Below are 16,476 nucleotides of genomic sequence, written 5' to 3'. Positions count from 1 at the left end.
CCCTTGGGCCGAGGGTGGGTAACTGCTAGTGTAACAGCAGTGATTACACTCCTTCCTGCTCTCTACCAATGCTTGGGCGTGGCATGCCAGCCAAGTTTTTCAAGCTGAGAGAAAAATCCAAGCGGTCTTCTGTTGTGTATTACTTGGCTTGAAACTCACTGGAGGCAAAATGCGAGTGTACACTTCTGGAGCAAAGCGTCTTCCCCAGCACTCCCAAAATCTGAAATCAAATTTCACATGTTGTTCTCTGAACTGCGGACAAATACCGACTTTTGTAGAGATTGGTTTTTAAAAGCAAAGTCCATGTCCCGTGCATAAAGTTTGGAAGTACACTTATATAAATCTTTATTCCTATTGCAGTCAACTTGCAAAGAAAAAAAAGGACTTCTAGAGGAGGGTCTGCTCAGCCAAATTCCACCAAATAAGCCTCCAGTTGACACCTGAATCCCCTTTGGTGCGTGGGGAGGCCGCCAGTCCTCCATCCCAGCTGCTCTGCTTGGATTATCATAACAATCGCCCCCAAATTACGCCCTATTCAATGCGCCTGCCTTTGATTGATTAACTTACAGTTTCTGTTTGAATAACCCTGGCCGCTAAGATGCTAAAGCTGTAATCTCAGAGGGATACTTAACAGGACTGGCGTGGGGACTGTGGTCTCGCTCACACGCTCTTTCTTCTTTCAGTCTGACCCCTGCTTAAGCAAGCTGGTAATTGAAGAATCCATTAGTATTCTTTTGGAAGGGCCTTCGAGGGCTCTACATATGTTCAGGCTGCATCAGATGGCTGGGGTGGGGAGTAGCTGTGCTGGAACTGCCAACCCCCCCCCCCTCAGCTCACTTAATACCTGTTTGCATGTTCGCTTTTGATCTTTCATCACACTTCTGCTTTCTTGTCTGCTGTAGTATTAAAACAAATGTTACCACTGTTGTTTCTGACTTTGGAGGGAAAAAAATTCCTTCCTGATTTTAAGGCACAAGGATGTGTAAGAATACAAACTGGTTTGAAGCAAGTTTAACTGGAACAATCCCTCTCCCCCTCCCCAACACTGGAGAGGATCAGTGTTGGTTTGCAGGGGAAGGTGAAACTCCTTGGTTAGGACCTTCACAGAGTTACAGTTCCCAAGCACCAGAGGGTATAAGCCCTGTTGGTCTGCAGTAGGACAGCTAGATTTGAGTCCAGCAGCACTTTAGAGACCAACAAGATTGGGGGGGGAATAGCTTTCCAGAGTCAAAGCTGGTGAAGGGAGCTTTGACTATCAAAAGCTTATGCACCCCCCAAAAAAAATCTTTCTAAGGCGCTACTGGACTAAAATCTAGCAGTTCTCAAGCTGTTTCTGACCATTGAAAAGGATGACAGTTAAAATGGCTTAAATGTGTTGTGCCTTTTAGGAGTGAAACCTGCAGGCACAAAGGTGTGTTGTCATCTCCTTTTTTGGCAAATAATAATAATAATAATAATCCTTCAGACTTCAGCATCTGAAATGGCCCCCAAGCCTATCTGCATTCTTATTCCCACTAGTGTTTGCTAGCCCAGGTGATCTGTTCTCTTCATTGGCTTTCAGACCCAGTGGTGATACAACAGCTCCGAAGGGCGTACAAATACTTCAAAGATTACAGGCAGGTGAGTGGCTTTTCCCACTGTTCTTGGTGTTAAAGGGCTTTCTCCAAATTTCTTCCTGATTTTCCTGTAAGGAAAAACTTGTGTGCCAGTGTAAGACACGCTCTAATCGGGTATTAAAATGTGTGTATTGGAATCAGCAGGTTGTGTTTCCACAAGGTGGATTCTCTTAAGCAGCTGTTATACACACATGAAGTTACCTTCTATTGAATCAGACCCTTTGTCCATTAAGTTCAGTCTTGTCTACTCAGAGTGGCAGGGGCTCTCCAGGGTTTCAGGTTGAAGTTTTTCACATCACCTACCGCCTGGTCCTTTTAACTGGAGATGCCAGGGATTGAACCGGGGACCTTCTGCGTACAAAGCAGATGCTCTACTACTGAGCCACAGCCCCTCCTACAATCTACTGTCAAAAGCAAGCTTTGGGCTGTGGGAAAGGAAATCCCATCCCCCAAGTAAAAGTTACTGCTCTGTTGTCAATGCAAAAGCTACAGCTAGATGAAAAATCAGTTTTGCTTTGGCTTGTTGAAAAGACCTATGCCATGTTTTTAGGCTATGTGCGGCTGCTTATTAAGGATTTCGGGAACCACTTAGAATTTTTCTCTCTTTTTTTAAAGTAATGATTTATAAAATAGCTTCTGAAGATTAGACTCTGGTCTTCTTAAAGAGCAGTTCTTTAAGAATTGGATCTGCTTTGGGGGAGAACAAAAATCAGTTTTGCAAATTACCTGGTTGCCCCCAAATGGACTTGGGGACAAGCAATGCATACTAGGTAGTTGATTTTCTGGCCAGCGAGAGGTGCCAGGGCTAACCTGCTGGGCTGACATGGGCTTCCTTGTCTCCTTTGGACAACAACTTGTTGTTGTTGTTGTTGCTGCTGCTCCCAACTGATGCTTGTGTGGTGTTGTGCTGTGTGGGCAGGAGCTCGCACTTCGCCATACGGCAGCCTTGTGCTGTTTACCGCTGTGCACTACGAATCCCCTCAGCTGTCAGGGTGATAAACTCACAAGCCTGACCTCTGCCCTTGGCAGCGGCAAGCTGTTTTCGGAGCTGGCATTCCTGTTAATGCAAGCACTGTGGTGGCTGTTGCAGGAGCGTTCCCCCCCTCCCCCAGTGAGGCACAGATTGCGGAGGGAGAGACGTCCACTCTAAAAAGACCCTGTCCCTCCGGCAGCTGCAAGATGGACAGCACCTTCGGTTTTGTTTCTGTCTGGCGACTGCACGGGCTGGCTGAAAGCGAACTTTGTAAAATTTTGGGGGTCTTTGGCAAAAAGATTCTGTACCGCTTTACTATTTCGCAGCTTCTTCTTTTTAAGCCAACTTGGTAATAAAGTACATCTCCACTTCACTCCAGACAAGCAAACTCCTGTTGAGCCCCAATTAAAGTAGCTTTGTTTCTTCTCTTCTTCCCTCCCCCACTCCAGCTCCAAAGCAACTGTGTTGAAAGCTGAGAGAGATAAAGGACTTGGGGGGGGGGGGATATACCCCGCACAGGAGACATGTAGAGTTTCAGTTGATAAGAGAAAACACCAGAAAGTTGGGCTTGTGTGAGGTTTCCCCTTTTTTGCCAGCACAGCTCTCTTCTCCAGTGACAACCAGTGTGACTCTAGTCTGACTCTGCTCTTAAGAGAAGTGGTCTTAGAGAGGACTGTGGATAGGTTGGGGGGGGGGTTGAATCTTTTTTTAATTTATTTACAAATTTAATTAGCCTCCTTTCAACCTTATAGGAACTCAAGGTGGCTTACAATGTAAATAACAAAATACAATAAAATGCATAAAAACCACTGGTTAAAATCAATAATTTAAAGCTGGTTATGCCTGAGCTCAGCTATTGTTACTGACGCTAACAAAGTTGCAGTTTTATGTTTGGGAAAGGTAAAAGCGCGAAGCCAGGTTATGACAGGTTGCGAATTAAATATTGGTCAGTGGTCACACTAGAATCTAGGCCTAGATAAGAAGAAGAATCCAGATCAATTTAAATAAAGACTTGCTTTGCCATTTGTTATGCCCTCACATGTGCTGAAAATGACATGAACAAAAACAAATGATATCCCGGAAATATTGTCCTACTACGGTGCAGGCCATTATGAGGACTGTGTGTCCTCCTTCAGTTTGTACTGCGAGCCACAACAATAACTAGGGTTGTTCCTGTTGTTGGGGAGGAGCCGTGGCTCAGTGGTAGAGCATCGGCTTGATCTTCAACAAATAGGTGTTTTTGCTCTGAGGTTGTTGTTTTTTTTGTTTTTTTTTTTTTAGTATTTAGTACTCTGAGGTATTAGAAGAGGAAGGGGCAAGGGAGGGTTAATGATAGAGCACATCCTTTGCAGGGGAAAGGTCCTGGGTTCTGTCCCTGGCATCTCCAGCTATAAACACCTGTGCTGGGAAAGAGCCCTCTCCATCTGAGAGAGTGGGGACCTACAACCCATCGAAACAGATTGATGGCTGAGTGTTCTGACTCACCTTAAGAGCAGCGTCACAGGTATACTCTCACTCCAGTAAGTCATGTGCCATTGCCATGCATGCTGGCCATTGAATTGCTCTAAGCCCCCAGTGGCTTAAGTATGTAGGCAATTTGCTCCCTGGTTTCTAAGCATCTTAAAGCGCACACCTTAGTCACGCTTTGGCATTTCTCAGTTAACATGATAGCCAGTAGCTTAATATTTTAACGGGGCTGGAGCGTTCTACTGCATCAGAAGAACATCAGAAGAGCCAGACCGGTGAGGGTCCACCTAGTCCAGCATCCTGTCTCGCACGGGGGCCAACCAGTTCCTCTGGAGGGCCAACCACAAGGTATAGAGGCCAAGGACTTCCCCTGATGCTACCCCCTGGCACTGGGATTCAGAGATTGACTGCCTCTGAACATGGAGGTTTCCTTTAGTCCCCATGGTTAGTAGCCACTGATAGACTTGTCCTCCGCTTCTCGCCTCCGGACCTCACAAAGCTGCCTCCTTGAGCGTTGTGCCCCGTGCTCCTGCCTTCGGTGGTTGCAGTGCAGCTGTCTTTATTTTGCAGATGATCATAGAGCCCACCAGTCCAAAGCTGCTCCCGGACCCCCTGAAAGAGCCCTACTATCAGCCCCCTTACACCCTGGTGATTGAACTCACCGACGTTCTCCTTCACCCTGAATGGTCGGTATGTGTCTGTGGGGCCAAGAGAATAATCTCTGGTCCTTTCGGTTCTTTTTTGTGATGCTTGTGTGACATTAACAGAGGTCCTTGGAGGTCCTGGGCTGGATTGGGTTTGGCGTGTGGTCGGGGGAGCTGAAGGCTAGATATGGGCAGTGTGGCAGAGGCATCTGCAGAGATGGCGAAGGGCAGAGCAACGGTTTAAACTGAGATGCCTCCCAGTCCCAGGAATGGCTAACTGGTTATTTGGTGCTCAGTAAGAGAGAGACAGCCGTGATCTGGACGGCCCAGACTAGCCTAATCTCAGAAGCTAAGCAGGGTTGGCTCTGGTCAGTATCTGGATGGAAGGCCACCAAGGAAGTCCAGGGTTGCTACGCAGAGGCAGGCAGTGGCAACCCACCTCTGAATGATCTCTTGCCTTGAACTCCGTACAGAGTCACCATAAGTCGGCTAGAACTTGATGGTACTTTCCACCACCAAGAGAGAGGCAAACTGGTTCACGTGTTGTGATGCTGACAGGGGCAAGAAGCCACTGGGGCCCAATCCTGAACATACTCTGTGTTTTGGTGTCTTCTGCAGGGTGGGAGGATTGATGGCTCCAAGTACAAATGGGGGTGGTAGTGAGGAGTCACTGGGATTTGGCTTGGCAGGGTGGTTCTGGATGTCAGCCCTTGACAGCCTTTGCCTTTTCTCCGCCCCTCCCCCCCAGTGGAGCAAAAGCTTTCCTGCTCCCTGGCCCTCAAGCCAGTCAGCTGTGGGAGGGAATAACTCTTCTTTCTGCATTGTTGTTTGTGTCTCCTCTCCTCTCCCACCCACCTGGCTCCCTTTTTTGATCCTCAGCTAGTGACCGGCTGGCGCTTCAAGAAGAGGCCGGGCATCGACAACCTGTTCCAGCAGTTGGCACCGCTCTATGAAATCGTCATCTTTACATCCGAGACGGGCATGGTGCGTGCAGTGTGTCTGTGCCCTTGCCAGTTGTGATCCTGCTGTTTCTGCTGGGTGTATTTGGTCTCACGGGGGGTGGGTGGGGGGGATGAAGCTTGAATGGAATAAGGCAGAGTTCCCAATGGCAAACGGGGGGGGGGGGGAATGCCGATGCCAATTATTCCAGCAATTGTTGCCTCTTGCCCAAAGACATGAAAGGGAGAGAAGAGATCAAGAGAGGAAAACGCTGGTGGATGCACCTTGAACAGGATCCCGGGTCCTGAATACACCAGCATGGTGTAGTGGTTAAAGTGTCGGACTAGGATCTGGAAAACCCAGGTTCGAATCCCCACTCTGCCCAGGAAGCTTGCTGGGTGATCTTGGGCCAGTCACATGCTCTCAGCAGAACTCACCTCACATGGTCATTGTAAGGATACAGTGGAGGAGAGGAGAACAATGTAAGCTGCCTCAGGTCCCCATTGGGGAGAAAGGTGGGGTATAAATAATGTGAATAAATCAATAAAACTGACACTTGATCATATTTGCATATGTGCTAGGAATTCTCTATAGCTGAGATTTCCACTTCCCGGACGTGTCCAAGTGCAACTTCAGAACCGTGAAGGCTAGAGTCTTTGTTTGTTTGTTTTTTAAAGCAAAAAGAATTTTTTGAAAGCATCCTGAATTTTGGGCCAAATGCTAAATTCCGGGCCCCGCACAGTCCGAGGAGAACGGATGGAATGCCAACGCTGTGATCAGCGCCTCACAGGCCGAGGCATTTGCATCCAGTGCCGGAGGAGAATGGGAGTGAAGCCCTGCCCGCCTGCTTTGTACCTGCTGGGTCAGCCCTCCCCTCTGCCCCTCTTCCTTTCTCACGCTTGAGTGGGGGGGGGGAGTCCCCAAGGGGAGCGTGCCGTGGCTTATTTGCATCTGTATGGGTCAGGCAGCTCTCCTTTCAGCCTTTTGAATCAGGGCTATTACTGTGCTAATTGAGTGGGTCTGTCCATGGGGGAGGAAACAGCAGCGCGGGCTGGAAACAAGAAGCCTCCTCTCTGGGAGCTGCAGGCCCGCCTGACTGGCCGGCTGGCTTGTTTGTTCTTCTCTAGCGGTTTGGTAGCTGTGCTAAACACCGAACACAGGGCAGTGTCCCCAGCCTTACGGAGCAGCAGGGGACCCTGGGCCGGCCCTGGCAGTTCCATTCCACGCATGGCAATAGTTCCCCCTGATGCCAAGAGGCCCATGGAGCTCATCAGGGGAAGGCTGTATGGTGAATAACAACACAAGAAGCAGTTTTTATTATTTGTGTGCCATCTTGGTCAGTTAGGTTTGAAGAAGAAGAAAAGTTGGTTTTTATATGCCGGTTTTCTCTACCACTTAAGGAAGAATCAAACTGGCTTACAATCACCCTCCCCTCCCCACAACTGACACCCTGTGAGGTAGGTGGGGCTGAGAGAGCTGTGACTAGCCCAAGGTCACCCAGCTGGCTTCATGTGGAGGAATGGGGAAACCAACCCGGTTCACCAGATCAGCGTCCACTGCTAATGTGGAGTGGGGAATCAAGCCTGGTTCACCAGATTAGAGTCCACCACTCCAAACCACCGCTCTTAAGTGGATTGGAAGGATCCAGCCCAGTGTGGGTTAATTTGTGACCTTTCACCTCACCACTTTTTGGCCTCCTCCTTGCCTTGGAGTGGCCAAGAGCCCCTTCTTAGCAGCGCATCACACTAGAGGGGCCCTTGGCAGCCAATGCTTCGTTTATTTGTGTGTCTACATAATTCTTAGTCTGCCTTTCTCACTGGGACTGAAGGCGGATTACACAGTGTGTCAATACTGTCAACAGGATGGGGTATTCCATAAACAGTGCAACAGGTAGGGTTGCAGAACCAACCAGAAATCTAAAAACAGAAGTGAACAAAGCATAAGTATTAACATTACACATTAAACTGTGCAAAAATTACATAGTAGGATCCTAGTTTCAGCAAGCCATATTCACAGTAGTATAGACCACATTCCCTAATAATTTATCCAAGTCATGTTGTGAATTGTTTTGTACCATGCAGCCCTATTGACTGCCTAGAAAAGCTCTACTGAATTATTCAGTTAGTGGAACTCCTCCCATTGGCGGTATAGCCAAAAGCATAGCCTGAGCTCATTTTGGAAGTAATATGAGCGTTCACCTCGAGGCTGCATTTGTTTATTTATTTGGTTATTCATAGTCTGCCTTTCATAGTTGCTGATACTGGATTACAAGGTTCAAATGCAATACAATTAGTGGAATGAGACATCCAGTGAACAGTACGGTAGGGTTGAACACATGAAGCTGCCTTCTACTGAATCAGACCCTTGGTCCATCAAAGTCAGTGTTGTCTACTCAGACTGGCAGCGGCTCTCCAGGGTCTCAGGCAGAGGTCTTTCACATCTGCTACTTGCCTAGTCCCTTTAACCATTAGGTGGGGGCCACAGCAGAGAATGCATGAGGATGGGCGGTTATCGATTTTACCATTTGCAGGATTTGGCCTCTTTCTGTCTGTCTTGTTATTCCTGCATCTCTATCTAATGACAGTGTTTGTCTGGCCCCTCCTTCAAAAAGCATAGTGAATGTGGTTCCCCATCTTTCCCCACCCCAGTTTTATCAACACAACAGCCCTGTGAGGTGGGTTAGGCTGGGAATGACTGGCCCAAGGTGACCCAGCAAATTTCATGGCTGAGGAGGGATTTGGGCCTGGGCCTTTCCAGCCCTGGTCAGACACTCTGACCTCAACACCCCCCAAGGGCTGTGAGTGGTAGCAAAATGTGTGGCCAGCCTGGTGGGCAGAGGGGTACCATGGTCTTCAGAGAGGAAGGAGACTATTGCTTTTATCTGTTCTCCCACCCAAATGGGACTCTAGACGATGAGCCCTGATGCAGAAAAGCCAGCAGCTGAGCGTAGCTGCACATTTTAAGGAGAACAAAATTCAAGTCCAGTAGCAGCATAAAGACCGGCAAAGCTTTTCCAGGGTTTAAACTTTAGTCAAGCATCTGACAAAGTGAGCTTATACCATGGAAAATTTTTTGTTGGTGTTTGCAGTGCTATTGCTACTACAGACTAACCCAGCTACCCATTTGGAGGAAGCTCCTTCACTTCTGCTCACGTTGTAACCTCCCTATTGGTGTCTGAAAAAGCATTAGAAACATTTCTTTGTTAGACACATTTGTAAGTGCCAAGGGTAACTCCATTCCTCCTCTTCTGTTCCAGACTGCTTTTCCCCTCATTGACAGCGTAGACCCTCACGGATTCATCTCCTACCGGCTTTTCCGCGATGCCACCCGTTACATGGACGGGCACCATGTTAAGGTATTTATCATGGGGCTCTGGACTGACTGGTAACCAGAGTTGTAGCCTGTAGGGGTGTGAGTGTCATCCAGTGCCTTTGAACTGTGCATAAAATCAAATCAGCTACACCGGTCACATTTGAATATCTCTCTGGGTGGCTGTGTTGGTTCTGGTCCCTGTTGTGGATCGGGATAAGTAAGATGGGGGCAGGAGGTACATTAGTTTCAGCCTTTCTATACTAATAAAAAGTATCAGTGGCTAAGTGGCAGCTTCTGATTTTCCTTCTCTGGTCCAGTGCGGTTACTGATTCCTCTTGAGTAGCCAGCTTGGTAGGCATCCCTCTAGGAAGATATGGCTTTAGAAGGATGACCTCCGCCCCCCGAAGACTGGCATGGCCCAAACTGTCTTTGGCCTGCCTTTTTACTGGTTTGACTGACTGTATTAATAAATTTGACAAATTTGAGCCGTTCAGCTCCATCCCTTTTCTCGCTTCTGCTGTGGGCACCATCTTTCCCCACAGACAACACCGTGGAGCCTGATGTGTCTTTGGTCTGGTTCTGTGCTTGCCAAGGGGTAGCCGTGTTAGTCTGTGACAGCAAAACCCTCGGAAGGGAGGCGTGTCTCATGAAAGCTCAAGTTAGAATCATAGAATCACAGAGTTGGAAGGGACGACCAGGACCATCACGTCCAACCCCCTGCACAATGCAGGAAATTCACAACTACCTCCCCCATCCACACCCCTAGTGACCAGAAGATGCCCAAGATGCCCTCCCTCTCATCATCTGCCTAAGGTCACAGAATCAGCATTGCTGACAGATGGCCATCTAACCTCTTCTTAAAAACCTCCAGGGAAGGAGAGCTTACCACCTCCCGAGGAAGCCTGTTCCACTGAGGAACTGCTCTAACTGTTAGAAAATTCTTCCTAATGCCTAGACGGAAACTCTTTTGATTTAATTTCAACCCGTTGGTTCTGGTCCGACCTTCTTGAGCAACAGAAAACAACTCGGCACCCTCCTCTATATGACAGCCCTTCAAGTACTTGAACATGGTTATCATATCCCCTCTCAGTCTTCTCCTCTTCAGGCTAAACATACCCAGCTCCTTCAACCTTTCCTCATAGGACTTGGTCTCCAGACCCCTCACCATCTTTGTTGCCCTTCTCTGGACACGTTCCAGCTTGTCTACATCTTTCTTAAATTGTGGTGCCCAGAACTGAACACAGTACTCTAGTTGAGGTCTAACCAGAGCAGAGTAAAGCGATACCATCACTTCGTGTGATCTGGACACCGTACTTCTGTTGATGCAGCCCAAAAATCAAAATAGACGCTGTTAGTCTTTAAGGTGCCACACTTGAGATTTGTTTGATTCTGCGAGGCAGTTTCCTTTATCCACAAGCATCGCAAAGGACAACTCCTGAATGTCCTTGTTCTTTTTTTTAACCTTCAGTGCAACTCGGATGCTTTACTGGGTGTTCTCCTCCAGCTCATGTTAATGTTCAGAGAGTCCTGGCTAAAGGAAAGCAGGTGTAGGTCTGGTCAGTGCCTCAGTGGGAAATGGCTTACTGTGAGCTCCAGGCCTGGGAGCGCAGCTGGCCTTCAAGATTCTGTTTCTCAGAAGTTTGTTATGACGGCTTACTCTCCGTTTGCGTGATAACTGTTACCAGGCTCGGCCTGGTAACTAACTGTGCCTTTGGTTTTCTGTATATGTTCCAACCTGCTTGTATTCCCCCCAGTAGAGTCCTCGTACCTTCCCCTGTAAGTTCCTGCTACTCATGCTTTCCAAATAAACCATCTTCTTAGAATACCCTGTCTGGACGTTTGGTGATTGGGATTCAACAGGTGAACTTACACTTACCCCACCCCAGTTGTATGTAAGGACATCAGAGGAGCCCTGCCTGCTGGGTCAGACCGGTGTTTCCATCTAACGCAGCATCCTGGTTAACACAGCAGCCATCCACTTGCCCTTGAGGTCCAACAAACGGCATAGAGGCCTGATGTAGCCTCTGGGCACCGGGACTTAGAGGTTGCCTCGAATTCTGGGAAGGAAGGCAGGATTGAAATGTGTGTGTGTGGGGGGGGAATTTCCCAAGATCACAGTTCACATCATTCAGATCTGGAATTCTGGGAAACACGGCTGCCTTCGATCTCCTGTGCACTTCCTTAGGAGTCAGTCCTGTTCCATTCAGGGGGACATGCTTCCAAGTCAGCATTCAGAGGAAGGGGCTAGTTTGGGGAGGGGGGGTTTCACAGGTCAGCATATCTATCCCTGCACAACCAGTGGGCCTCACAATGGGAGTGTTGCTTTCTCCTCCTCCCGGGTGCTGCCTTGCTCATGGGTATCAGAACTATGTTGCCACCCCGCCCGTGCATCTCCGCAGCTGCACCGAACACGTGGCCTGCTTCGGAGCGCGAGGAGGCTGGAACGCCAGATGCGCGCCTCCTCCTGTTCCGCAATCCGAGTTCCCTGCGTCTGCCCACCACAATAGGGGCTGGATGTCTTTGCTGTGAGCCTTCTGTTTGTCTTCCCTCCCTTCCCTGTCTCCACCTCCCATCTGCTGCCCTGAGGCCAGTAGGGTGTCCTTTTCTCTCAGTGGCCTGGGCTCTGTGTCCTGATTGATGGCGGGTCTTTGTGTGTGTGTGTTAAGGAAAAGGTGAGTGGGGGAACAGGGACAAGGAGTTCTCCCCTCCTGTGGGGAACGTTCTGCTGCTCCTCTGCGATGGTAGGGCTGTAATTGACCAGTTAAGGGGTGTGTGCTTGCATGTGAATTTTTCCACTTCTCGTTTCCCTAACTTGCCGGTCTTCTAATATAGAAAGGCTGCTTGCGAGACAAAGCTTTCAGTGGATTTGGCACTTGTGGATCTACACCGAGCAGTTAGGGGAAGGCAAAAGCAGGACTACAGCTGAACATCAAGAAAACAAAAGTAATGACTACAGGAGAATTACACAACTTTAAGGTTGACAGTGAGGAAATTGAAATTGTTCAAGACTTTCTATTCCTTGGCTCCACCATCAACCAAAAGGGAGACTGCAGCCAAGAAATCAGAAGGAGATTGAGACTGGGAAGGGCAGCCATGAAGGAGCTAGAAAAGATTTTGAAGTGTAAGGATGTGTCACTGGCCACCAAGACTAGATTAATTCATGCCATCGTATTCCCTATTACTATGTATGGGTGTGAAAGCTGGACAGTGAAGAAAGCTGATAGGAAGAAAATAGATTCCTTTGAAGTGTGGTGTTGGAGGAGAGTGCTACAGATTCCGTGGACTGCCAAAAAAACAAATCAGTGGGTTATAGATCAAATCAAGCCTGAACTGACCCTTGAAGCTAAAATGACTAAACTGAGGCTATCGTATTTTGTCATGAGACGACAAGAGTCACTGGAAAAGACCGTCATGCTAGGAAAAGTTGAGGGCAGCAGGAAAAGAGGAAGACCCAACAAGAGATGGATTGACTTAATAAAGGAAACCACAGCCTTCAATTTGCAAGATCTGAGCAAGGCTGTCAAAGATAGGACATTTTGGATAGGACACTTTCATTCATAGGGTCGCCATGAGTCGGAAGCGACTTGACGGCACTTAACACACACACACACACATTTCCAAAAGCAAACAGACCTGTGAGATGAGCATGGATACGCTGAGATAAATTCTTAAATGCTTGAAGTGTGGGAGGTTAGATTTCTGTTATTTCTTCAGCCAAATTTGTTTTGTACTGCAGCGGGCACGGAACAGAGCTTGCCCCCTCTGCTGATGGATTCTAGAAGTGAAGTTTCTCTCCATTGCTGCAGAGGAAGAAACCAGCTTAATGCCACGACGGTGTCGTGGTTCTGTAATTGTGAGGCTGCCGCCGAAAAGGCCCTCTGTCGTCTGGAGGGGCACATGAGAGAGGGCCTTTTTTGGTGGCAGCCCCACAATTATGGAACAACCTCCCCAGGGAAGTGTGCCTGGCCCCCTCACTTTTAATCTTCAGGAGGCAGATGAAGACAGTTTTATTTAGGACTGCATTGGACTGATTTAGTTTTTATTTATTGGCAGTCCTAATGAGTTTTTTTTTTTTATTTGTGATTTTTAATGCATTTTTAATATTGTTTTATGTTTTTATTGTGATATTTATTGGTAACCGTTGTTATCTTGGTTGTGAGCTGCCTTGAGTTCCACAAGGGAGAAAGCAGCTAATAAACATTTTAAATAAAACAAATGACCAGGACTTTGCCGGTCCTGCAGTGTTGGCTATTACAATCCCCTTTGTATTTTGAAAACTGTTTTAAAGAATAAAGAACGTTCATGGGTTGAATTCAGATTACTCTACTTGGGGGCAGCTTTGGCCATAGCAAAACCCCACTGCCATAGGCAGGGAACCTTCAACGGTTGGATTGCATGGCTGTTTTGTTATTGAGAATCCTCAACCCAGCAAGCAGGATAAAAATGGCGTGGTAAAGGGATCCGCTTCAGCTGCAGTGCGTGGATCTCTCCCCTGCAGCTCTTAATTGGCCAGAGAAAGAAGCAGATTTGCCCTGATCTGGCTCGTGCTCTCTGTCACCTGCCTCTGAGCATCCTCCTCCTCTCTTCAGGACATCTCCTGCTTGAACAGAGACCCTGCCAAGGTGGTGGTGGTGGACTGTAAGAAGGAGGCTTTCCACCTGCAGCCCTTCAACGGCATGGCGCTGAAGAAGTGGGACGGGAACTCCGATGACCGGACGCTCTTTGACCTCGCTGCCTTTCTAAAGAGTAAGGAGAGAGGGCCGGGTTGGGGGGGTGGTTGGGCAGCCCCCCAAGGCCTTGTAGAATCTGCATCCTGGCCGCTCTCTGTGGAAGGCTCTGCGCGGCCTATCAAGGCCTCTCCCCACCCACATTGCACAGGCTCAGCTTCAGAATCCTGGGATGCTTCCTCTGTCGCCATTTGTAAATGCAGCAAGTAACTAGGCCTTATTTTTTTAAGCTTGAGCAGGTGTAGATGGGTGAAATCTCAGAGGCCAACCAAAGGGGAATTGAGAGAAGACTTCCTAAGCAGGGGCAGGGCTAGGGAGATTGAAAGCCAGCGTTCCCCATCAGTCCTCATTCCTCCCCATGGCCGACACAGTAAACACAGCCAACCCACCCAGTATTGTATGCGTAACTCAAGTTTGCAGCAACAGTTTTGGTGCCCTCAGTCCCGCCTCTGGGCCATCCTTTCTTGCCCCAACGGCAGCCTGAAATCCAGAGCATCCTTAGGGTTGCCAGCCTCCAGGTGGTGGCTGGAGATTTCCTGGGGTTACAACTGATCTCCAAAGAGGTCTGTGCCATTTACCAGCCCAGCAGTCCTGAGTGCTTCCCTCCTCTTTAACCAACAGCCATTGCCTTGAGTGGGGTAGACGATGTCCGGTCGGTGCTGGAGAATTACTCTATGGAAGAGGACCCGCTGGAGGCGTTTAAGCGCAGGCAATCCCAGCTGGAGCAGGTGAGCACGCACTGCTGGTCCCTCCTAATGGGGGACCCCCTTCCTGCCGGAACTCTGGGGGGAGCATTGGGGAGGGGCAGGTTGGAGCAAATGCCCAGGCACTGCCACCAAAGGACTCCCATAACTTTGCTCTGAAAATCCACCCCTGAATAGGGTCAGAGCGCTGGGGCAGGATCGTCTTTCCTGGTCTGCGCAAGGAGCATCACTTGGCACAGTGGAGTCTCGCAGAGGTTGAGTTTTGGGCTGCACAGAGGGGGAAGCGGAGAGGCAGGTGGCGGACCAGGAATGGGTGGAAGAGGCAAGCTTTGAGTCTGTGGTGTTCTTTAATGCTGCTTGATGTTCTCCGGTGCTCTTAAAGTGTTTCCTGTGTGTTATTGCAGCGAGGTTTGCAACAGCCCCGCTAAGTAGGCCCGTGCTGACTCAGTTGTTGGCTCGCCTGAAATCGTCTAGCCAGTTGGTGGTGTGGGGCAAGAGTCAAAACAGGCTGGCTGGACCCGTAGCTCACGCTGCTCCCTTGGCCGGTTCTCCCAGTTCTTAGTATTGCCCAGTCCACCCCAGCTCAAGGTGGGCAACGATCATTACAAAAATAAAATGGCTTCGTGACTCTTGAGCCAAGCTCCAGAGTTGCCAGCCTGGCAGCAGGGGGGGGGGACAGGTTCTGCTTCCGAAGCCCCAGTAGAGACTTGGGGTCCGGCTCTCCTGCTCGGCTGCTTTTCTTGGCACGGAGGAGGCTCTCTGAGCATGTGGAGAGAGGTGGCTGGATCGGGGGGGGAGCAAATGCTGAGTGAGCCCGTGGTGACACCAGGTTCTCCATGTGCCTCTTTCTCAGGAGGAGCAACAGCGTCTCTCGGACCTCTCACAGCACAAGAAGCAGCAGCTTTTCCTGGGCTCGCTGGCCAGCCGGCTGTGGCCCCGCTCCAAGCAGCAGTGATGTGGACGGCCTCCAGTCCAGCCTCGCCCTCCACAATGGACTTCTGGGCTGCTCCTGTCCCTTGCCTGGTGGGGGCCCTGTCCTCTGCAGAAGACGGTTACGCAGGGAGGGCACGGACTCCGGTCAAAGACAGCCCAAGCCGGGGCCATCAGAGCTGGTCCTGCAGCCACGCCTGCCCTATCGGAGCCTAGAGAACTGCATCCAGACCCCAGCCCTTTCCCAAGCCCTTTGGAGGGAGAGCCCTGCTAGAACAGGACCAAGGACAGCCTGTCAGACCCCTTCCCTTGGGAGCCAGGCCAAGGAAAGAGGGGAGGCGAGGGGGGCTGCTCCTAGATCTGTCTTTCCCACACCTGCATCATGTTCCCTTCAGACTCTGGGCCACACTGCTCTTCTGTTGGTACAAACGAAAATGAATGTTGGACGTATTCTGAAATAAAGGATCCTCTTTCTAGTGATGGCGTCTGTAGAGTCGACCCCTGTTTTCGTGCAAGTGGCAGAGGGGTGGGGAAGAGGGGCTTCTTCTGCAGAGCGAGAGGCAGTAGAACTGGGGCAGGGGGTTGAACCTTTGTTGTGTCCTAGGTGAAAAGCTGTGTTGGCAAAGACTGGCGTTTCCAGTGCATCTGTGAGTAAAATGGAGCTCCCCCCTTCATCTCCTCCCCCCGCCTCCGCCAGCGTCTTGGTGCAGGGAGAGCCCCGCTGGCCTTCATCCTGTGTCCAGAGTCGGATGTCAACAGGAAAGTCAGCCAGCTGGAAGATTGGGGGGGGGGGAGGAACCTTTGTAGAGAGGAGCAGTACACAGTGTAGAGAGGGTTGACAAAGGGAACTTTTCTAGTGTTTGGGGGGAGAGAGTAAATCGAGGGCATCCAATCAAGCTGATGGGCAGTAGATTCAGGATGGACAAAAGGAAATATTTCTTTACACAGCGAATCAAAACGTGGAATTCACTGCCAGAGGATGGGGTGAAGGCCACAGGCATAGATGGCTTTAAAAGGGGATTAGACTGATTCGTGGAGAAGAGGTCCATCAGTACCAGGAGGCAACATTAGCAGAAGCCTCGGCCTCTGTGCCCTGTTGTTGGCCCTCCAGAGGTACTGGCTGGCCGCCGTGTGAGACAGGATGCTGGACTGGATGGACCCTCA

The 16,476-nt window shown here is 49.6% G+C and overlaps 1 protein-coding gene and 1 non-coding gene across 2 annotated transcripts in view; one reads left to right on the top strand and one right to left on the bottom strand.

The window, feature by feature from the left end:
- Window positions 1–15,344, top strand: part of TIMM50 (translocase of inner mitochondrial membrane 50) — a 35,622-nt gene extending 20,278 nt beyond the window's left edge. The window contains exons 5-11 of the mRNA XM_056845868.1: window positions 1,562–1,620; window positions 4,627–4,746; window positions 5,580–5,684; window positions 8,896–8,994; window positions 13,541–13,697; window positions 14,300–14,406; window positions 15,236–15,344. Of these exons, the coding sequence (XP_056701846.1) occupies window positions 1,562–1,620; window positions 4,627–4,746; window positions 5,580–5,684; window positions 8,896–8,994; window positions 13,541–13,697; window positions 14,300–14,406; window positions 15,236–15,337 (749 nt within the window). The 3' untranslated portion in view covers window positions 15,338–15,344. The remainder of the gene's footprint in view (window positions 1–1,561; window positions 1,621–4,626; window positions 4,747–5,579; window positions 5,685–8,895; window positions 8,995–13,540; window positions 13,698–14,299; window positions 14,407–15,235) is intronic.
- On the bottom strand, window positions 1,937–2,008 carry TRNAT-UGU (transfer RNA threonine (anticodon UGU)). Its single transcript has one exon. It is a non-coding gene; the product is annotated as a tRNA-Thr (tRNA).
- Window positions 15,345–16,476: the final 1,132 nt, after the last annotated feature.

The sequence above is a fragment of the Euleptes europaea genome, chromosome 3, assembly GCF_029931775.1.
Source record: "Euleptes europaea isolate rEulEur1 chromosome 3, rEulEur1.hap1, whole genome shotgun sequence".
NCBI classification, from domain to species: domain Eukaryota; kingdom Metazoa; phylum Chordata; class Lepidosauria; order Squamata; family Sphaerodactylidae; genus Euleptes; species Euleptes europaea.
The sequence above is the reverse complement of the archived record's forward strand: the minus strand, read 5'-3'. Positions and strand labels throughout refer to the sequence as shown.